The sequence below is a fragment of the Rhodnius prolixus genome, unplaced genomic scaffold, assembly GCF_049639745.1.
Source record: "Rhodnius prolixus isolate KJV_2025 unplaced genomic scaffold, Rpr scaffold_14, whole genome shotgun sequence".
Taxonomy (NCBI): Eukaryota; Metazoa; Arthropoda; class Insecta; order Hemiptera; family Reduviidae; genus Rhodnius; species Rhodnius prolixus.
The window spans coordinates 10,802,457-10,825,931 of NW_027411594.1; the positions used below are offsets into that span (position 1 = coordinate 10,802,457).

At 40.7% G+C, this 23,475-nt stretch overlaps 1 protein-coding gene across 2 annotated transcripts in view; it reads left to right on the forward strand.

Annotated features, from left to right (window-relative positions):
• Positions 1–23,475, forward strand: part of nord (neuron derived neurotrophic factor nord) — a 44,876-nt gene that overhangs the window by 13,764 nt on the left and 7,637 nt on the right. For both annotated transcript variants that reach the window (XM_074123649.1, XM_074123650.1), the window contains exons 3-4: positions 17,182–17,294; positions 22,073–22,319. In XM_074123649.1, coding sequence (XP_073979750.1) covers positions 17,182–17,294; positions 22,073–22,319 — 360 coding nt within the window. The remainder of the gene's footprint in view (positions 1–17,181; positions 17,295–22,072; positions 22,320–23,475) is intronic.

The window sequence follows — 23,475 nt, forward strand, 5'->3', positions numbered from 1 at the left end:
ATTACCTTAACTTTTTTGATTCTGCATTACATTAGAAGTATGAAACTGGAAATATAATGTTCAAAACATGTTTATTTTGGACATTTTTACGATATCAATTTTTATTGCATTATTCGATAGATTATCAAATACCTATAGGGGAAAAATAGTAAAAAAAAATTAAATAGTATTTTTCCTAGAAATAATCACCAAAAACGATTCGCTAATCCCATTGGCGAACGGGATGTGGAAAGTAGGCGGACTGAAGCTGATACGTATGATAACGTAAGCCACTCCCTCACCAATAAAAGCACAGTTATCCAGTACATAAAATGGTGGTCTTTCACTTTCATTCAATGATCTAGATTTTACTTTCTTTTACTTCAGGAAAATATTACCTTAACTTTTTTGATTCTGCATTACATTAGAAGTATGAAACTGGAATTATAATGTTCAAAACATGTTTATTTTGGACATTTTAACGATATCAATTTTTATTGCATTATTCGATAGATTATCAAATACCTATAGGGGAAAAATAGTAAAAAAAAATTAAATAGTATTTTTCCTAGAAATAATCACCAAAAACGATTCGCTAATCCCATTGGCGAACGGGATGTGGAAAGTAGGCGGACTGAAGCTGATGACGTATGATAACGTAAGCCACTCCCTCACCAATAAAAGCACAGTTATCCAGTACATAAAATGGTGCTCTCACTTTCATTCAATGATCTAGATTTTACTTTCTTTTACTTCAGGAAAATATTACCTTAACTTTTTTGATTCTGCATTACATTAGAAGTATGAAACTGGAAATATAATGTTCAAAACATGTTTATTTTGGACATTTTTACGATATCAATTTTTATTGCATTATTCGATAGATTATCAAATACCTATGGGGGAAAAATAGTAAAAAAAAATTAAATAGTATTTTTCCTAGAAATAATCACCAAAAACGATTCGCTAATCCCATTGGCGAACGGGATGTGGAAAGTAGGCGGACTGAAGCTGATGACGTATGATAACGTAAGCCACTCCCTCACCAATAAAAGCACAGTTATCCAGTACATAAAATGGTGCTCTCACTTTCATTCAATGATCTAGATTTTACTTTCTTTTACTTCAGGAAAATATTACCTTAACTTTTTTGATTCTGCATTACATTAGAAGTATGAAACTGGAAATATAATGTTCAAAACATGTTTATTTTGGACATTTTTACGATATCAATTTTTATTGCATTATTCGATAGATTATCAAATACCTATGGGGGAAAAATTAGTAAAAAAAAATTAAATAGTATTTTTCCTAGAAATAATCACCAAAAACGATTCGCTAATCCCATTGGCGAACGGGATGTGGAAAGTAGGCGGACTGAAGCTGATGACGTATGATAACGTAAGCCACTCCCTCACCAATAAAAGCACAGTTATCCAGTACATAAAATGGTGCTCTCACTTTCATTCAATGATCTAGATTTTACTTTCTTTTACTTCAGGAAAATATTACCTTAACTTTTTTGATTCTGCATTACATTAGAAGTATGAAACTGGAAATATAATGTTCAAAACATGTTTATTTTGGACATTTTTACGATATCAATTTTTATTGCATTATTCAATAGATTATCAAATACCTATGGGGGAAAAATAGTAAAAAAAAATTAAATAGTATTTTTCCTAGAAATAATCACCAAAAACGATTCGCTAATCCCATTGGCGAACGGGATGTGGAAAGTAGGCGGACTGAAGCTGATGACGTATGATAACGTAAGCCACTCCCTCACCAATAAAAGCACAGTTATCCAGTACATAAAATGGTGCTCTCACTTTCATTCAATGATCTAGATTTTACTTTCTTTTACTTCAGGAAAATATTACCTTAACTTTTTTGATTCTGCATTACATTAGAAGTATGAAACTGGAAATATAATGTTCAAAACATGTTTATTTTGGACATTTTTACGATATCAATTTTTATTGCATTATTCGATAGATTATCAAATACCTATGGGGGAAAAATTAGTAAAAAAAAATTAAATAGTATTTTTCCTAGAAATAATCACCAAAAACGATTCGCTAATCCCATTGGCGAACGGGATGTGGAAAGTAGGCGGACTAAAGCTGATACGTATGATAACGTAAGCCACTCCCTCACCAATAAAAGCACAGTTATCCAGTACATAAAATGGTGCTCTCACTTTCATTCAATGATCTAGATTTTACTTTCTTTTACTTCAGGAAAATATTACCTTAACTTTTTTGATTCTGCATTACATTAGAAGTATGAAACTGGAAATATAATGTTCAAAACATGTTTATTTTGGACATTTTTACGATATCAATTTTTATTGCATTATTCGATAGATTATCAAATACCTATGGGGGAAAAATTAGTAAAAAAAAATTAAATAGTATTTTTCCTAGAAATAATCACCAAAAACGATTCGCTAATCCCATTGGCGAACGGGATGTGGAAAGTAGGCGTACTGAAGCTGATACGTATGATAACGTTAGCCACTCCCTCACCAATAAAAGCACAGTTATCCAGTACATAAAATGGTGCTCTTTCACTTTCATTCAATGATCTAGATTTTACTTTCTTTTACTTCAGGAAAATATTACCTTAACTTTTTTGATTCTGCATTACATTAGAAGTATGAAACTGGAAATATAATGTTCAAAACATGTTTATTTTGGACATTTTTACGATATCAATTTTTATTGCATTATTCGATAGATTATCAAATACCTATGGGGGAAAAATTAGTAAAAAAAATTTAAATAGTATTTTTCCTAGAAATAATCAGCAAAAACGATTCGCTAATCCCATTGGCGAACGGGATGTGGAAAGTAGGCGGACTGAAGCTGATACGTATGATAACGTAAGCCACTCCCTCACCAATAAAAGCACAGTGATCCAGTACATAAAATGGTGCTCTTTCACTTTCATTCAATGATCTAGATTTTACATTCTTTTACTTCAGGAAAATATTTCATAAACTTTTTTGATTCTGCATTACATTAGAAGTATGAATCCGGAAATATCAAGCTGGGATTGCATCTGTTGGTGAACTAAAGCAGAGAATAATAGATGCCTGTAACTCGGTTAAAGCCGAATCTATTTCTTTGGCAGTAAGGGACAATTGGCTGGGAAGCGTATGTCTATGCATCTCTAATGATGGAGGCCATTTCGTGCATGATCTGTAATATTAATGAGGAGTAAAATTTATAATAAAATAGTACTTTTCTTCTTATTCAATCAAAAAACCGTTATAATATTATCATTTTGAAATTTTTTATAAGAATCATGTTTTCATTCATAACTTCTAAAATATCGCTCACAGTAAAAAACCGTTCAGGTAAATTTTTCTTTAAAAAAAAATAGTGGAATCTATTTCTTAAATAAAAACCACACCTCCCTATTTGAAAAAATGAAGTTGGTGCCTGTATCTCGCTTCTGGAAGCACCGAAAATAATTTACAAATTAAATTTGGATTTCTAACAAAAAACTAAAGGGACATGTATTTTTTAGTTTTTTTTCTAGCTATCTTAGTTTCCGATAAAAAGTCGTTATCCATATAGCTTGGGACACCCTGTATATAAATATATATATATATAAAGCACAAACCATTTTCACGACAAAAGATCGTGGCTCACTCAGTAGAAATAATATGAGAATTGTGAGAAGGAGGTTGCGAGATGAACGTGACGGCTATTCAGGACGATCGGTTTGAGTAAAGCGTGACTCCTGCACAGTGGCACCATTCTCTTTGAGGCGATTGAGAGGGAGCAACCACAAACACACCGTTCCAGGGTGGAATAAGTAAAACCACTTCTCCTTCCGCTCTTTAGTAGTACCGTGGCGATCCTGCAAATTTCAAAATTTATTTTTCAAATAAAATGTCCGACCTTTTTTCTGCCCTTGTAATCAGTAAGGTGGTTTTTAGGAAATTGACTGTGTCAAAACTAACTCACATTAGAAACATTCGGCTGTTTGAGAATGTAAGTTATGTAAAGAAAAACTTCTGCCAGTCCAAGAAATCGCGCTCAAGAAGTCCTTTTTCTTGTTAAAACAATCTTATGTAATCTACACAAGCAGAGAACAATATTGGTATAAACATAAAATAACAGGAAAACCGTTAAGAGACAAGTTTGGTTAGAGAGTATTGGTTCGGACCTAAAAAATAAAGCGCCTCTTGAGCTTGCCGATTTTGAAACCTGCTAGATTGTTATAAGTTTAAAATGAACACAATATTGGGCAAAGAGAACAGATCAAACAAGTGATTAGGAAATCTCTGATGTAACTCATGAAAAGTCAAAAAATTATTAAATGTACAAAAAACGAATGAAGAAAATAAAGATGCGCATTTCTCTAAGAAGTAAATATAATTCTGAAAAAGTCAGGTTAGACATAACCCGGTCCCTAAGAGTTAGATATTGTACTAACATAAAATGATGGCTGATATAAAGGGGTTCAGAAGCGCCGTTCTACCGGACAGACACCTTCTACAATGAATATTCAAAGGACAACTTAAATCATGGTAGCGCACATTCGAAAAAATGTCTTTAAAAAATGACTGTAAACAAGACTCATTATTGTTCGTACAAGTGATAGTGATTTTGGAATTAATAACTACAATTAACCAAATAATAATATTAAATCCAAGGCGATGTTTTTAAAAATAAACTTTTGTAATGAATTCATTTAAGTAGGAAATTACTCGAAAGAATCCTAATGTTTTCATTTTTATCACAGTACAGTTAAAAGCATCTGTAAAGGGAGAGCATTTAATTTGTAAATAATAATTGAATAATTAGTAGGAAAAAATGCAATTGTTAAGTTAAACTGCTGACGGCACGGCTGGTAGCGGCCGAGAGCAATGTACCGCGTGAGAGAGAGAGAGAGAATAGCGAGCGCGTGGTGTATAGTGTATAGACACCGGCAGAGTTAGTTAGAGTGTGTGAGAGGAAACAAGTGTTATGCGTTTGATGGGATTGTTTTGCTGTGAGTATTGAACATAAATTTTTACGCATTGCTTCCGGCCGAGGCTAACTGTTGCCGTAGTGAGGGAGGAGTACATTTGCTAGAGTGTAAATTAACAAAGATAACCGATAGTATTAATAATAATAATAATAATAATAATAATAATAATAATAATAACAGTAATAATAATGGAATGTTTGAGAATAAGGGCCCAACCTTGTTGATTTAATTTGTAATTTGCCTATTTAATCTTACTTTATGTTATCTCATAGTTTCTTCAGTTTCGTTTATATTTCTATTGTTAATTATGTTTTTGGAAGTATTAGTTTGGTTTTGTATTAATGAGCTCAACTCTTTGTATGCGATTTTCTAATTGATGTATTGGGACCAACAATAAATCAGTGTATTCATAGCCTGACGAGTTATTTGTACCCCCTGCTGAGCGAGCGAAATTCCCCTTGCCCTGATCGCCCTTAACGGCCCTCGGTCACAATTCTGGTGTCAGAAGTGGGATCTCTATGCCACTAACGGACCCTACCATGGAGGCTCTGAGGAGGGAGGTGGAGGAATTACGCCGAGCCAATCGTGAGTTACAGACCCTAGATGAGGAACGTTTACGCATGGAGGGGGAGTTAACCACGTTGAGGACAATGGTAGGCACGGATGGCCCTTCCTTAGCGAGCGAGCGTGAATCGACTGGTCATTCCGGGCGGAGGGAGATGGGCTTACAAGTCTTGATCAAGCCATGGTCGGGGGAAACCGGGGCGCCCCCAGCGAAGGACTTCCTGAACGAGATAGAGATGGTGGCGGAGAGTGGTGCCTGGACAGACCACGATAAGAGGCTGATCTGTAAGCTAAAGACGACAGGCGCAGCTGCTGTGTTTGTGTCGAGCCACCCTATATTTTCCGCTGCGGTGTCCTCCTTTGAGGACTACAAGAGAGCCATCCTGGAAAGATTCCAGGACCACCGTACCCCTGAGCAAAACTTACTCGCGCTCAACTCAGTGTCCCAGCGTCGTGGGGAGGGTGTCCGAGAGTTTGCGGATCGCTGTAGGCAATTGGGGGAGTTTGCTACTTCTCACTCGGGGAGCGGGGAGCAGAAGCAGTGGGAGCGCAATTTCATGGAGCGAGTGGTCCTCGCTGCGTTCATCCAGGGCCTCGCGGGTGAGCCGGGACGCCAGTTACGCTTTCATCCCCCCACAGGCTTGGCGGAAGCTGTGAAGCGAGCGCATCTGGTTGAAGAGGCGGAAAGCGGGCCCGGCATTGCTAGATTCACCCTGGAGAGGGGGATATATGCCATAGCAAGAAACGCGGATAGTAGCTATGGGCGCCGGGGGAGATGTTTTAACTGTGCACAAGAGGGGCATTTTGCGCGGGAGTGCCCCCGCCCCTACCAGTCGCCCCCTCGTGAGTGGAAAAGCTCGAGTATTAGGGATAGGGTGAGAGAACCACGAGCGAGGGGTGTGAAATGTTATACCTGCGGGGAATTGGGGCACATCTGTAGGATGTGCCCGAAGAGAGCTACACCTGAATCCGTGAGACCAGACTATGCTGTTAGGGAATCCAACTATTTGGAGGCTGCCCCAAAATCCCTCCTCCCGCAGTCAGCCCCACCTGCGGGAGGGATGCCACCACGGGGCCAAGATACAGGATTATAAACGTTGCCACTCCCAGCTCCAGATTCATCAGGATCCCGGTGAAGCTCTCAGGAGAGACCAGGACCTTGCTCGTGGATACGGGGGCGGGTGTTTCCATCTTGCGGCAACCAGTACCGGGGGTTCCGTTGTTAGAGAGTGGGGTGGTAGCGCGGGGTGTGACGGGTAGCCCCGTTGGAATCAAGGGAGTACAGCGGTTAGACTTGATGTGGCGGGGTCAAACCATCGCCCAGGAGTTTTTAATAGCGGAGATAGATGTTGAGGGAGATGGTATTCTGGGGATCGATGGTATGGCAGCTTTGAAGATGAGATTGGATATGCGGACGCTTGAATTCGAAGGAGATGAGGGGAAAGGGGCCTTGGATGGCCGGGAGAATGTGTTACTTGTAGGGAAGGCTGAACCTCAATCCAGATTTGAGAGAAACGAGTTCCCAGAGGTCGAGGCAGAGAGAGATGAGTCGGGAGACATATACCTAGTTGCGGCGGAGAAGATAACTATCCCGCCCCGTTGCGAAGTGTTGGTGCGTGGTAGGGCCTCTGGCTGGCGCTCAGGCGCCACCGTGCTGGTAGAACCCTACCAAACAGAGACCAATCGGGATTGGTGCGTAGGCAGAGGGATAAGCCAAGTAGTTGATGGCGCCGTGTGGGTGCGGATGGTAAATGTATCGCAAACGGAAGTGATGGTAGGGAAATCTGAGAGGCTAGGGTGGGTGACGGAAATAGAAACTCAGGGAAGCGAGTGGGTCGGCGTTTGCCAAGAGAGTGGCAGGGTTCCCAGAGCCCGTGAAGGATTGGGAAAGCTCCTTGGGGACAAGCTAGGCCATTTACGGGGGGAGGAACGAGACCTCTTGGCTACTGTTCTATCCCAGTACGAGGATGTTTTTCAGGACCCGGACACATCCTCGCTAGGGTGTACTTCCCAAATCAAACACACCATTAATACGGGAAATGCGACCCCTATTGCGAAGCGCCCTTACCGGGTGCCATACCACCAACGTGAAACTATGAAGGAGCTGGTTGACGACATGCTGACGAAAGGCGTAATTGAACCGTCTGACAGTCCATGGTCGGCACCAGTGGTGTTGGTACGGAAAAAGACCTCCGATGGATCGGTGAAGTACCGGTTTTGTACCGATTTCCGGGCGTTGAACGCTGTAACGAAGGTTCCGGTTTATCCGCTACCAAATATCAATGAGACGCTAGAAAGTCTGGGAAGGAGCCGCTATTTCAGCACCTTGGATCTGGCCTCGGGCTATCACCAGATCGAAATAGCTACGGAGGACCAGGCAAAAACCGGATTTTCCACACCCGAGGGGCATTATCAGTACCGTCGGATGGCTTTCGGCCTGGCGGGGGCTCCTGCTACGTTCCAGTTACTGATGGACCGGCTATTAGCGGACCTTAAAGGAGTAACATGCTTTGTATATCTGGATGATGTGATCATCCATAGCGCGACGATCGAAGAACATGCCGAGAGACTAAGTGGGGTGTTGAGCAAACTGAGAGAAGCGCACCTAGTGGTTAACCTCGCCAAGTGCCAATTCGCTACGGAAAGGGTTTGCTACTTAGGGCACGTTGTGAGTCGGAGGGGAGTTCAAGTGGATCCTGAGAAAGTAACTGCTGTGAAGGACTTTCCCCCTCCTGGCAATGTTAGAGAGCTACGCTCGTTTCTAGGGCTAGTAGGTTACTACCGGAGGTATATCTCAGGGTTTGCGGAAAAAGCCCGACCCCTAACTTATCTGACACGCCTAGACCAGCGGTTCCAGTGGGGAGAGGCAGAGGAACAAGCCTTTCAGGGCCTAAAGGATGAGCTATGCAGCGATTCGGTGTTAGCATATCCAGATTTCTCACTACCCTTCATTTTAGCTACTGACGCTTCAGGAGTTGCCCTCGGGGCGGTACTGTCTCAGCTACAAGACGGGGCGGAACGGCCCATTGCTTATGCAAGTCGCCAACTGAATAAGGCAGAACAAAATTATAGTACGACCGAACGGGAAATGCTAGCGGTCGTCTGGGCCACGAAACACTTTAGGTGTTATTTATACGGCCGGCCCTTCAACCTGATCACGGACCATGCAGCGCTGCGGTGGCTTCTCACAGTGAAAGACCCATCATCGCGTCTAACTCGATGGCAGCTCCGCCTAGCGGAATTTCAGTATGAAGTGTTTCATAAGCCTGGGCGTAAAAACTCCAACGCCGATGCGCTGAGTCGACGGGTGGCCACGATAAACGGGGAAGCGGATTCGGGGAGAGGGACGATCCGGGCGCTGCAATTAGCCGACGCGGACTGTGTGCACTTTAAGAACACCAACACAGCTCAATGCGTCATGGATCTGGACGGACTATTATATAGATTTGCGGGGGGAAACGAGCCGTACCAACTGATGGTACCAGAGCCAATGCGGGAGACCATTTTACAGGAGTGCCATGACTCCCCTTTCGCGGGACACCCCGGACTAGAGAGGACCCTGGCTCTGTTGAGGCAAGGTTATTATTGGCCAACTATGTCTCAAGACGCTAAGAGGCATATAGAGAAGTGCCGGAGTTGCCTGGAACGGAAGACGCCCCAGCAGTTACGAGTACCCCTGCAGGTACCATACGCGGCCGGGCGCCCCTTTGAGCAGGTGTCCATGGACATAGTGGGACCCCTACCACGAACAAGGGAGGGTAACATGTACCTCCTTACGATGATCGACCATTTAACGCGCTACGCCGAAGCAGTACCGCTAAAAAGCCAAACAGCCCAAGAGACGGCCCAAAAATTTGTGAACCACTTGGTAGTCCGACATGGAGCTCCTAGTCGGCTACTAACTGATCAGGGAAGAAATTTCACCTCGGCCTTGGTAAGGGACGCCTGCGATACGCTTGGAATAAAGAAGTTGTTCACGACCGCTTATCATCCCCAGAGTAACGGAAGAGTGGAGAGGTTCCACCGCACGTTGGTAGATGCGTTATCGCATTTTGTGCGCCGCGATGGGGAAGACTGGGACAGATGGGTGCCCTACGTATTGATGGCATATAATAGTACGCCACATTCTGCGACGGGATTCACCCCAAATTATCTCCTTTACGGCCGAGAGCTGCCGCGCCCTAGCACACTCGACCCTAGGCCTCGTCAAGAGGTAGATCAAGAAACGAGTTATGCAGAGGCATTACGTGGGAGGTTAAGGGAAGCACACCGGATAGCTGCTGAGACGACCGAGCGGGCCTTTGAGGCACAAGCGGCTCAGTATAATAAAAAGGCGCGGGTACGGAGCTTGGTGGAAGGGCAATGGGTTTACCTACACAACCCCGCTGGACGCCGAGGAGAAGCGCAGAAGTTCCGCAGGCCGTGGGAGGGGCCTTTCCGCGTACAGCGGAGTATCACAGATGTGACATTTGAGATTGCGATGGGCGACGGAAGCACTCGGATGGTGCATATAAATCGCTTGAAACCGGTGGTGGTGGAGGGAATCCCCCAAGAAACCACGGAGGAAGATGTCCCCACCTCCTTAAGCCAGAACCTAGGAGCGGAGGACACGCACGACTTGTTTTACGAAGGGTTGTCACTCGAAGGGGCGCCGGGGATCGTGGGAGAAGTTGCAGGGGACGGCGCAAGGAACGCCGAGTCTGGACAAACTGCAGAATCCATCGAAGAGGAGCAGACTGAAATTAACACCTCAGGAGGTGACGATCTTTATGCAGGGGTCAACTTGAGGCCGCGGGGTTACCAGCGGGCTGATGACAGAACGGAGACGACAGAACTAGCCACTGAGCTGAACGTGGGAGAGCTCTCCCCGTCGGCGTACTCACCCCCAGATGACACGATACGAGACCCTACATACACCCCAGTCGGTACACCTAGGCTTCCCTGCACTCGCTCGTCCTACGCGTTGCGTTCCCAAAGGAGCCGGGAGGACTGATGAAGTAATCCGGTTTAGGAAACTATTGGGCGGTGGTCGGATGAATTTGGTTGAGCAGCGGAGCTGAGTCCCCGAACGAGGGACGAGTGCTGCTGACCCGGGACCAATGACAAAATTAGCCAACTAGCCTTGACAACCACGATGGGAGTCACCCGCACAGCCATTAGGGAATTAAGGGTAACCACCTCTAACCTCATGCACCTCCTCTTCCTCACTTCCTTCGGAATCTTGAGATCAATACCTTGGAGGCGAAGGTGGAATTGCGGTCGCTCGAGGGTGCCCTCAGCACCCTAGCCAGGAGAAAGTTAGCAGGCTATTGGCCCCAAGTGAACTGAGTAGGATAGTGTATAAAGACAGTCAGATATTATCCGAGAGACTATGGTTCGTGTCGGGAACCGCTGCCGGCGGATATGTACCATTACTACGACATCGCTGAGATAGACGCTGCCTCCACACATGACGACATTCACATCTTGGTGGACATACCCTCGGTGACTAAAGGAAGATATATTTTGACAACTACCGGGTGGACCAATACCCGTGAAGGATCCGATAACTGGACTATACCTGCTGCTACAACCTAAGGCCGACTTCACACTGGTGGGAGTAGACTGAGAGAGCTTCGTGTTTCTGAAAACGGAGGACCTCAGGCACTGTTGGGGAAGGAGTCCATTAATCTGCCCAGCACGATTTCCGGTCTTCTCCCTCCATAGACCGTCTCGCCATACACTACTGTTCAAGGAACTATAAGAGAAGGCGAACCCCTTGTGAGCGTGGCGGATGCTGGTAACGAGATTCAAGCTTACGTAGAGCTGGAGGGAGGAGTCGAACGAGTGGTTATACAGTTTGCTCGAGCCAGTCAAGCTGAATTGCACCGCCGTGGCATGAGGGCACCCACCGACACAGAGAGACCCTGGAGACAACCAACCAGCGAATGCAGGGGCACCATTTGTTCCCTATCGTCCGCCGAGCGTGAAGACGCGAAGCTCCGGAGAGCCCGGTGGAGAGTTGGGAAGTGACAAGCGAGTGGTGGGTCCTCCGCAAGGCGGTAGTACCCACTTTAACGGGGGGGTAAGTGTAAAGGGAGAGCATTTAATTTGTAAATAATAATTGAATAATTAGTAGGAAAAAATGCAATTGTTAAGTTAAACTGCTGACGGCACGGCTGGTAGCGGCCGAGAGCAATGTACCGCGTGAGAGAGAGAGAGAGAATAGCGAGCGCGTGGTGTATAGTGTATAGACACCGGCAGAGTTAGTTAGAGTGTGTGAGAGGAAACAAGTGTTATGCGTTTGATGGGATTGTTTTGCTGTGAGTATTGAACATAAATTTTTACGCATTGCTTCCGGCCGAGGCTAACTGTTGCCGTAGTGAGGGAGGAGTACATTTGCTAGAGTGTAAATTAACAAAGATAACCGATAGTATTAATAATAATAATAATAATAATAATAATAATAATAATAATAACAGTAATAATAATGGAATGTTTGAGAATAAGGGCCCAACCTTGTTGATTTAATTTGTAATTTGCCTATTTAATCTTACTTTATGTTATCTCATAGTTTCTTCAGTTTCGTTTATATTTCTATTGTTAATTATGTTTTTGGAAGTATTAGTTTGGTTTTGTATTAATGAGCTCAACTCTTTGTATGCGATTTTCTAATTGATGTATTGGGACCAACAATAAATCAGTGTATTCATAGCCTGACGAGTTATTTGTACCCCCTGCTGAGCGAGCGAAATTCCCCTTGCCCTGATCGCCCTTAACGGCCCTCGGTCACACATCCGTCAGTCAAATTATTAAGAAGTTGTAGAAGTGGTGAAAAGGCCTTTTATTTGACCGTAATTGGCGTTTGAAATGTATGTTTTGTCTAGTACAGCTTGTTGTTACGTGAAAGTTGGGTATGAACAACAGTGGGGAGTCTAAAATAGTACGTCACCACGTACATCAACAACAGTTAGCAAACAGGAAGGTTGAGTGAATCTGAGAGATTCAAATGACTGTTGTAAGATGCCGATAATAAACGAATTTTGAAGAAACGTTCGGGTTTGTACCTCTTAAAATCTAATTATATGGATTTCTAGGTTTAGAGTTATAAGATATTTCACGAAATACAATCATTTTACGAAGTGGTACAATTTAGCATGATGTACTACCAAGTGGTACGCGAGCCAACAAAAGCCTATGCTATTTTTAATTTTTTTCTTAAATAATTAACGTCTTAATAATTTCTTTTCATTAAATTTTTTTGTTTAAACTAGTGCATGAATAGTTTAACCTCCTACAACAACAATAACCTCCCTTAGTTAATTAGTGTGCTCCTGTTCACATAACAAATATTTTTTAATGAAAATGACCAGCACAATGGTCATCTAATAGAGAAAAAAAATATTATTGAATATTTTGATATCAATAGTAATAATGTGTCAATTAAACATAAGCTTTTTCGTACGTTTCCGATTGGCTGGATCTACGAGCTGAAGTATGAATAAAATGTTAGCTTCTCGCTGATTGCTGTACCTTTTGGCGTTTAATCAACTCTTATATTTAACTTTTTAAGTTTTTGTCAAGGAAATAATTATTTGGAATTTACTTAACAGCATGTTTTCGAGATGAATGTATTTAATGTATGTTTTCACGAATAATTTGGAGTAAGAGTTAATGATTTAAAATTTTGGATTCCGCTTGATGTAAATGTATAGGGGGGGTAGAACTAGGGAGATTACGGTAAAAGAAACTCGTGTGTTTACACCAGATTTTCTGTTTGTCCAACATTTGAAACACAGTTGATCACTCTCGAAGAGCGCATTTCCAAAGTAGCGCGATGAATGTTCGAGGAGGAGGAAAAATGAGCCAAGTTAATGAATACGATAACTTTATTTGAATTACGATTCCTCTACTAAAACGTAACCAAGCTTATTTCTCCAGAACTAATTTTCATTGGAATGAAACATGTTTAACCCAATAAATTAGGGGAGATTTAATCTTTACGTTTTGCCAATGTTATTTATCAGAAATAACCGCCGCGCATCAATGATTCTAGCAGGCGAAATTTTATAGACAACTTAATGCAGTAGTATAGACAAATCAGCAGTTGCGTGACGTAAAGCATTGCTTCAAATCTTGCACGTCTTAACTGGTCTTCTGTTAGTTACACGACAGCGAGCTGCAGGCTGCAGTAGTCTTATGTAATTCTCAAAATGAAGTTTTGTCCGGATGAGATACTTATATCAAAATGCGAAATGTTTTTTTGAATGTCTAATGAGTGTGAACAGGGCATATAAAAAAGAAAAGTCGCTTTTCTCAAAGTTGATGCTCCGTTTAGATGAGGCCAGGAAATGCTGGAACCGGAACTACGACATTATAGCGCTTATTTATTTTTATTTCATTTTTTTAACGAGACGTGTCAGAGGTAGTTTGCTATCCATCTATATTTTTCCTGTATCGTCATGAACTGCATGACCGCATCCATTTTTTCTAAAATTTTGGACCCACAGGATGAAGGATGTGCTCATTTATAAAGATAACCACCAATTGATTAGACATGAGATGTTTGTTGGCGGATGGCCTTACAAAAATAACTATCTTTTGCATTCAATTAAAACTTGTATTCGGTTTTGAAAGACCACATCAAATGCACCATTTTGCATTTCTTCATTGGACCATTGGGTAATGCTAGAATATTAAACGTTTAATACTAACAAACTTCCCAAATTTTAAAAGTTCAAATTAAACAGGAGTGATCATTTACCCCATCGCTATTCCTAAATTCCTAGAATGCCCTAAAAGAATTTCCAAAGAAAAAATGTTTAAATTAAAGTTATTATAATAATAAAAGTTCAAATAAAGTACCATCATAAATGCAATAAATACGACATTTAGAGAAATTCACAGGAGTCATTTTCGGGGGGAAAAATCAGAAAATGATCTGATGAAAAATATAATTAAGGGGTACATTCGGAATTTTCTTTACCCTCGGAAATTCAATTTCACATTTATCTCTTCTTTATAGACTTTGAAATTGCATACTTTAGAGGAAAACCCACTAACTCCTCTCAATGGAAATGGTAGATCAACTTGATCAGAGGAGATTAACAAACTGAAAAGAAAATAAATACAAAAAATAAAAATGAAAAGTCAATTCGTTAAAGTAGTGCTTTCGTTTGACGAAATTTAATTCACATTTCTGCAATTTTCCATTTTATAGCTTCGCTAAGTGCCCATATAAATAGCAACTTCTAAAACTTTTTTTTTACTCCGGGAAACCCAAAACGTATATTTTCAATGAATGCTCAAAATGGGCAGGAAAAGAAGGACTTGCAAGGGGGAGCGATTAGAGGATGTGAAAGGACAGTAGAGTTGTGTAGAGCCGGCACTAGGAGAACAGACTCTTTGTCACCTGTTGCCCGGGGTTACGCTGGCCCAGACTATACAACTCTCTCGCTGCTGCCTTTTATTTCGCCGTTCTCTATTGGCTGTCAATGGCCCCTTAATAATTACCTGCCAACACCCGGCTGTGAAGCTGAAACGAAGAGGTCGGCTTTGTCAAGTGTGTGTATGGTGGGAAGGGGTACCCTCCAAGCTGGAATCCAGCGGCGGACTTTGTAAATAGTCTTTGCAGGTAATAATCATTTGTATGTAAAACTAAGAGGAGAACTATTTTAATGGGTAGTGGCGCTCTGTCAGTGAGTGATGGCTGCATACTCCAGCCCATATTAAGTGCCCAGATTATATCTAACCGACCTTATAAACGGTTGAGATGTGAAACCTCCTCTCGCTTCAATTACCGCCATTCTAGTCACAAATTTTCTTCAAAAATCCTCAACTAATGGTCTGTTATAGATTAGATCCTATTTTATGAACGGATACAAGGCTGATTATTTGTAGGCCGTATTCAGCCCTACATTACAACCACTACACTAAATTCAATTTCAAAGTAAATCTGAACTTCCCAATGTACATACATTATTCAAACAAACTATCTATGCTGTGGCGATCCATTAGGTACATCTCAAGAAGTATTTTGTACATTCAATAAATTGTATTGCTCTGGAAGCAAGAAAATTAATCGAGGACTTGTCATCTTTAAACCAAATCCCCAACATGAAGTTGCCTGCCCTGAGCTCCGGAATGGCGTCCTTTTTCACGTGCCAGCTCTTTCGCAGTCCTGTAAAGTCGTAATTTTATTCAGTCATTTATTTCAGGATTATACAGTATGTTATGGGGATATCACACTTCGATTTCCATATAAAGTCCGTTTTATTTAATGGATAAAAGTACAAGTTAAGTAATCGCCTATTTTTTGAGGAGCGGTTTAACGCCCAACTATCGATTCGGTATCGTGGACTTGTTCGGAATAAAAGAGAGCAGAAAGGAAGATGACGGGCAGGCGTAAGGGAAGAGCGGTTAAGCCGTTTTGGGTTAAGTCCAAATTCAGACCTGCAAGGGCATACATTTTCTGGGCGATGCATTTTCAAATGTGCCACACAGTTTACAAAATGTCAACAAGCTGTGTCAATAGAAATGGCAATTATGTAAAGCATCTACACTCTTGCCTTCCATTTCTGAATTTCAAATGTAGAGACATGACCTTGCCTCGCACCAGCGCTCGCCTAGTTCTAATCCTGAGTTAACATCAAACTTTCCGACCGATCCCTTCCTTTTCTCTGTCTACAATGAATACCCATCCTTTTAAGCTTTCTCTTTAGCTCACGGTGTGTTTGTATTTTTATATTAATATTTTCGCAGATTTAGGAAGAAATCCGCAATCCGGAAGTGACAGGTTTAATGGTGCGAAGTTTTAGAAGTTTTTAAAGGTTTTTTAAATGTAGGTCTTGTGAGGTGCACCAGATATTTTGAAAATATTGCAAGAAACGATAAAAGAAGAGATTCTGTAGACTTACTTTTGGTTAAGGATTTTGGCCGTAAGTTCAATATCGGAAGGAAGCTTCATTCCTTATTAAGGCTACACAGAATAAAGTTTCGGTCAAAATAGATCAACATTGTAGGGCTCTATGATGCATAATTTTTATGTTTAGAATCATATATCTTTTTTTATTTTACATATGACGTAACTTTAACATTGCGCAGCGATCTCAATAAAAATTTACAATTTTACTTTGAATTTTGGCCTCAGCTTTAAGCCCCTCTTTGTGTATGCAAAGTTCATCAACCTAAAGAAACCCTTTGACAATCGCGTTTAGCAAAATTGCGCGAAAACCAAAAATCCAGGCAGGATATTCGCCCTTTGATTCAGAAATTTTTTTTAAACTCGGAATTTGAATAAATAATTGATATAAATAGTTGCTAAAATTATTGATATCCGAATTCCTGAAGCACCATGACTAACGTGCTACTGAAAAGCCGAACCTGAGGCAGTTTCCCCAGATCAATTTTTCAGAAACGGTAACAATCAAGTTTTAAGAAAACCTATGACACATGATCCTGCGATCAGAAAGGAGAAAGTGAAGGTTGTAGGTTACCTTTGACTAGAGAAACGATGTCTGGAATGTGATTTAGAAGTGGCCATATTGAAAATACTGCCGAGTATAACATAATAATTTCATTGCACTTGTTAAGAATTAAGTTGACGTGGCAAACAATCATTTGTATCTTAGGCTAGGTTCTGGAAATTTATGAGCTAATAAAATGTTACAGATTCTTCTATTTACTGCAGCAAGACGTAGAAGTGCTCTCCATCACCTTAACGCCCTGCATATCTCCTGTCTCTTGGAGGGTCTCCTTCCGACCGACCAACGAAACTGGCCGAGGTAAGTGTCCTCTCACCTTCTCTCTCTTTAAACGGTTGCCATCTACAAAAGAGCGTGTTTACAAATAATCTACGCATCACATATACTCGAGGACAACTTTATAATTCAGATAAAATTTATATTGGAATGTAATAATTTAGATCGCTGCAAGCGGTCCAGATCAGTGAAGATTGGCCGGCCAATGGACAAACAGTTCATTAATAACGTGCCACGCTGCAACCCCAATAAGAATTATCAATTTTATCCACGCAATTATTCTTATCATCTTTTTTATTGTTTTTGCGAGTCCAACGAATTCTTGCCGCCCCAATCTTTTATTTCTCATTCACACCTTTCTAACAGGCACTTCTGTGTTAAAGAGGGCTCTGGCTACTACCCCTTACACTTGATACCCTTCAGGGAAGTATTCGATCCCAATTCTCATCAATTTATACACATCAAATCTTCCATTGCAGCCTACCTCGGCAACTATGCTTATGCAGACATTATAAGCATAAGCCTTTCTCTCTGCTCATCCTGAACCATTATTATCTCGCACTTTACACCTACACTTAAATTTCTCAAATGAATAGTTTAGAAAATTAGAAACCACACCGTGTTCCAAAGCTAGAATATAATTATCTCTCCCAAGATCAAGATGTACTGCTTGCCCTAACCATTATTAGATGGATTATTGATTATTATGATGGTTATTTAAATCAGTGTGCACTTGCTTACGCCATCAATGACACTGCACTTAACATTCGTAAACGACTAGAAGGAATCCGCTTACCCCCAATGACACTGCACAAATGATCTTAAAAGGGTTATTTGAATCCAGGAAATTCAGTTAAGAGCACTTCTGGGAGAAAGAGGACCCCCCCTAAAGGGCCATTTTATTGAAATGCATGGTGCTACCTCTTATATACTTCAGAAGGATTAAATACGTTGTAGAAATCCAGATAGAAGGTAATTTACTTAAAATAATTCCAACGATTTTACCGATTTTACTTTACACACTTACCCTATAATATTATCGCGATCATTTTCTAGAAAAATTAATTTCAGGGTATTTTTGAGGAGGGAATAATGTTGGGCGTTGCTATTTTGATTTATAGTTTCACAAACAGTATTTTGTTAGGAACAATTGAATGTTTAAAAGATTTCGGAGTTGAATCTTGAGATTCGCAATAAGTGAAAATCTTGTAGTACGAGGGTTGTTTGAAAAGTCCGTGCAAAAATAAAAACTACTTAATTTTTGGGGGTAAACCTTTTTTATTTTTCAACATAGTCTCCTTTTAGGCTTATACACTTCGTCCAACGCTGCTCTAGTTTGTTGATCCCTTACGAATAATAGGATTTGTCCAAGTCTGAAAAATAGCCATTCGTTTCTGCAATCACCTCCTCGTTTGAATAAAATCTTTTTCCCGCCACCCATTTCTTCATATTGGGGAACAAATAGTAGTCCGAGGGAGCCAAGTCTGGAGAATAGGGGGGATGTGAAACGAGTTGGAACCCTATTTCCATTAATTTTGCGACCACAACTGCTGAGGTGTGAGCTGGTGCGCTGTCGTGATGGAAAAGGACATTTTTGTGGGCCAATCGTGGGCGTTTTTCTTGCAGCTCGGTTTTCAAACGGTCCAATAACGATGAATAATATGCACCTGTAATAGTTTTACCCTTTTCCAGATAGTCGATGAGGATTATTCCTTGCGAATCCCAAAAGACAGTCGCCATAATCTTTCCGGCCGAAGGAACGGTCTTCGCCTTTTTTGGCGCAGATTCCCCCATGGTAACCCATTGTTTAGATTGTTCTTTGGTCTCAGGAGTGTAGTGATGTATCCATGTTTCATCCACAGTGACGAAACGACGCTTAAAGTCATGTCCAAATGTTGATGCAAAATATTATGTACCCGTTCATTCGAGATGCCCACAGCACTAGCAATCTCACGCACCTTCACTCTTCTGTCATCCATCACCATATCATGGATTTTATCAATGATTTCTGGAGTAGTAACCTCAACAGGGCGTCCAGAACGTTCAGCGTCACTTGTGCCCATATGGCCACTCCGAAAATTTTGAAACCACTTATAAACTGTTCTAATCGAAGGTGCAGAGTCACCATAATGTTTATCAAGCTTCTCTTTAGTCTCCTGAGGCGTTTTGCCTTTCATAAAGTAGTGTTTAATCAACACACGAAATTCTTTTTCGTCCATTTTTTGAAAATCACTCGACTTCCTCGATTCAAACGAATGCCAAACACAAAGAAATAGACCGATCTGGCTGAAACTTGGTGTGTGTTCTTCCAAGAGATGCTACTAACTAAACATAACCTCGATACGCGCCAGTGGTGCTATCTCTCTGACTTTGCACGCACTTTTCAAACGACCCTCTTATAGAGATTGTCAAATTTTGTTTATTATTCTTAAACATACAGTTAATGGCGGAATATTTCTTTAGGAGTTAACTTGGTTTGGATGGGTTGGTTTGGTTTTCAAGGAATGTAAACACTGCTAACATATCTTAATATATGAATTGAACTGACTGAGAATGGATTAAGTTTAAAGAAAGCAATGATTTTTTTTGGTTTTCAAAGAAGGTTAACTTGTACAATACGTTTGTAAAATTTTCAGAATTATTACATTGTGCACTATGTCATTATTACATTTGATTATAACTGGAACCAGGTAAGAATTTAAGCAAATACTCCGAGTTTTCTTACATAAAATGATTGTAGTTTGTAACTTTTATTTTGTGAAAGCCTTGTAAAAATTTCTGTCACAATGAAAGTTTCTTGAGATTGATCCCTTTTTTTAAAAAAATAATTATCACTCAAGATATTTAACCGAACATTTTTGTAAAATCTGCCACCTATGTAAAAACCATTTCCACAAATGGATATCGGCTCCAAATAGGAATGTTTCGAAAAATATTAAACCTTAGAAATTTAATTTGTTTTTGTTATTATTCATTATTTATGTTTAATATTTCATTCATTTGTTTGTTATTAATATTTATGGCCTCATTATTAGATATTTCATTTTTGCATTAAACGTACTTAGGCTGGAACCACTGATTTTACAACCAGCCTCAACTGCTTTCATCAACTAAAAATGTAATTTTTCTCTTAATATACGTAGTCAGCAAATGTGCTGATATGCCATTTTCAACAACAGTGTTATTTTTCTTCAGCTCTCCCTCAATTGAACATCAAGGAAATCACGAAGGCCAAGTTTAAGGAAAGATGGATAAAGACAGATAAAAAAAAAAAAATTACTAAATCCAAAACAAGCTATGAATTTTTGCTAAATGTTAGTAATGTAAAGTAATCGCCTATTTTTTCAGGCGGGGCTTAACGTCTAACTACCATTTACTAGGTGTCGTGGACGGAGGCGAATAGCAAACGTACTTTACTATTTCTCATTATCATCATCATCATCATGGGCGCTACAACTCATTGCTGAGTCCTGGCCTCCTCAATCAGTCTCGTCCATGATTGTCTCTCTTGTGCAGCCGTCCTCCAATTAGCTACCCGCAGAATGGCTCGACAATCTTCACTAACGCAGTCCTTCCATCGTAGCCTGGACCTGCCTACCCGCCTAACTCTATCAGGTCGCGCCAGCATCAACTTCTTAGGCAGTTCATCATTGTTCATTCTGGCCACGTGTCCTGCCCATCTAAGCCGACCCAACTTGATCCATTTAACAATATTTATCTCCTTGTAGAGGGTGGCTAACTCTGCGTTCGTCCGCGGTCTGTGGCCTTCTATTTGAATCCATAACTAAGTAACTATTTCTCATTAACCATTAAATAAAATCCAAGGCCAAGACCGGGAATCGAACCCAGTACCACAATGCATAATAGCTTTGCAGGTCTCGCCTCTTAACCCGCTCGGCTACCGTGGCGCCTAAGAAGAAAAGTACTATTTTATTATAAATTGTACTCCTCATTAATATTGCAGATCATGCTAGAAATAGCCTCCACCATTAGAAATGCATAGACATGCTCTTTCCTTTTTTGCTAAATGTTAGTTGGTTCGCTATTACAGAACTTCTCAGGGAAGATAGGTAAATTCAAATTTCATAGTAAGACATTTTTCAAACAAAAGTGGTGAATTTTCGAATCTGGGCTTGGGACTTCAAACTTGGTATTCAACCACGTAATTAATTTTAACTAATTTTGTACTGGTATCAACATTCAATGAAACGACACTCTAGAGGCCTCTACTCCAAAACTGGCCTGAAATGATTTGTTCTGCCGCAAGTTTCAAACTTTTGTTTTTTAAGCACCTAATATTTTAAGTTTTAAGAAATCGTAAACTTTTTGTACTTTTACCTAAATAATTCTAGGAGAAACCGTTTAAGGCCAGTCTAGCGAGGGATGGATGTAGACATCCCTCTCTAAAGTGTCATTTCTTACTATTTAAGAGGAATAAACTAAGCATTATACCTAAAAATCATTTCTTAGACGGGAAAGTACAGACTAGAACCATGAGAACTGCATTGAGAGGTTTGGGCCGTGTGCGCAGCACATTTATTTCGCTTAACATGCTTGACTTTTTTTTAATAAAACCGCGGATTATTTTTTATTCTTCTGCAAAATATTCAATTATTTTTTTAAAAAAACGTACGATCTAAACAGCTTTTGCTGTTTTCTTCTTTTGCTAAATAAATTATTCTTACTACGGAGTTGGAGGATGGTCCTAGAGCCGTTCATGCAAAACTTAATCCTTGACTTAAATGTTGAATACAATAACTTGATAGAGAGTAGTTAAATGAAGTTGTTTGTTTGACTATTAGTGGACACGAACAATGACGGAGAATTTTTGGCCAAACTGGACAAGTTGGACGGCTTCCCTGCCACCTACGAGAAGCAACTAGCGAGCAAAGGGCTGTATATGGTGCTGGTGTACTCTGCAGAAGACGAGGGTTTCGTGGAAATGTACGCTACCTTCTTGGCAGCTGTCTCCGAACTGCGCCCCTCCTCCAAGATGACAGTGACCAACCGGAGACCTAAGGGACAGGTAGCCGTCAGGTGGCCGCCCAGGTACGCTCATCTCTCCTCTCTCTCTGTCTTTCTCTTTCATTTCGTAAACAAATCAATTAATCAATAAACCTAGTAATTCCATGAATGGCCATCGATTTAAAACTGGTTCTAACATTCTAGGTTCTTTCTTGCGATAAGTGTGCCCAACAATAAGTGAATCTAGTTAAACACTTTGAAAATAACAAGAAACTGGTGTGAAAATACCATACTTTTCTTATTTTAACAATTGGAATTTTAGAGGAAAAACGTTCTCCGAACTAATCAGAGAAGGAATTGTTTTGTTCGATTCGATTTTTCCAAACAGTTTACATCCGACATTTTAGAGGAACTTATCAAAAGTTATTAAGGGTTTCATGAAAATCAAGCGAACAAAACAAAGCTTGTTTTTAGGAATTATATTTCAGCTTCACTTGTTGCAAAATGTACTGCAGTTGTGAAAATAAATAAATCTAAAAAATAAAAATAAATACTAGCAGACGTCATTGGCCATGCTGTATCCCATTTGTACTCGTCACTTTTGTATAATTCCATTTATTTAAATAAAGGTTATAATAAATAAATAGAAGAATAAAAAAAAACTTAAGTAGTATGTACATTGCACACACTCGAGTCTACAATTTATTTTTAAATCTAGACAGAAAATTTCGTGTTGGTGTTCAGCAAAGTATAGTGAACCGTGGGCACTGCAGCCAGAGAAAGACGTGTGGGTGTATTTGGCACAGTATAGTGAACCGTAGGCACTGCAGCCAGAGAAAATCGTGTGGGTGTTCAGCACAGTATAGTGAACCATGGGTGTTCAGCACAGTATAGTGAACCGTGGGCACTGCAGCCAGAGAAAGTCGTGTGGGTGTTCAGCACAGTATAGTGAACCGTGGGCACTCCAGCCAGAGAAAGTCGTGTGGGTGTTCAGCACAGTATAGTGAACCATGGGTGTTCAGCACAGTATAGTGAACCGTAAGCACTGCAGCCAGAGAAAGTCGTGTGGGTGTATTTGGCACAGTATAGTGAACCGTAGGCACTGCAGCCAGAGAAAATCGTGTGGGTGTTCAGCACAGTATAGTGAACCGTTGGCACTGCAGCCAGAGAAAGTCGTGTGGGTGTTCAGCACAGTATAGTGAACCATGGGTGTTCAGCACAGTATAGTGAACCGTAAGCA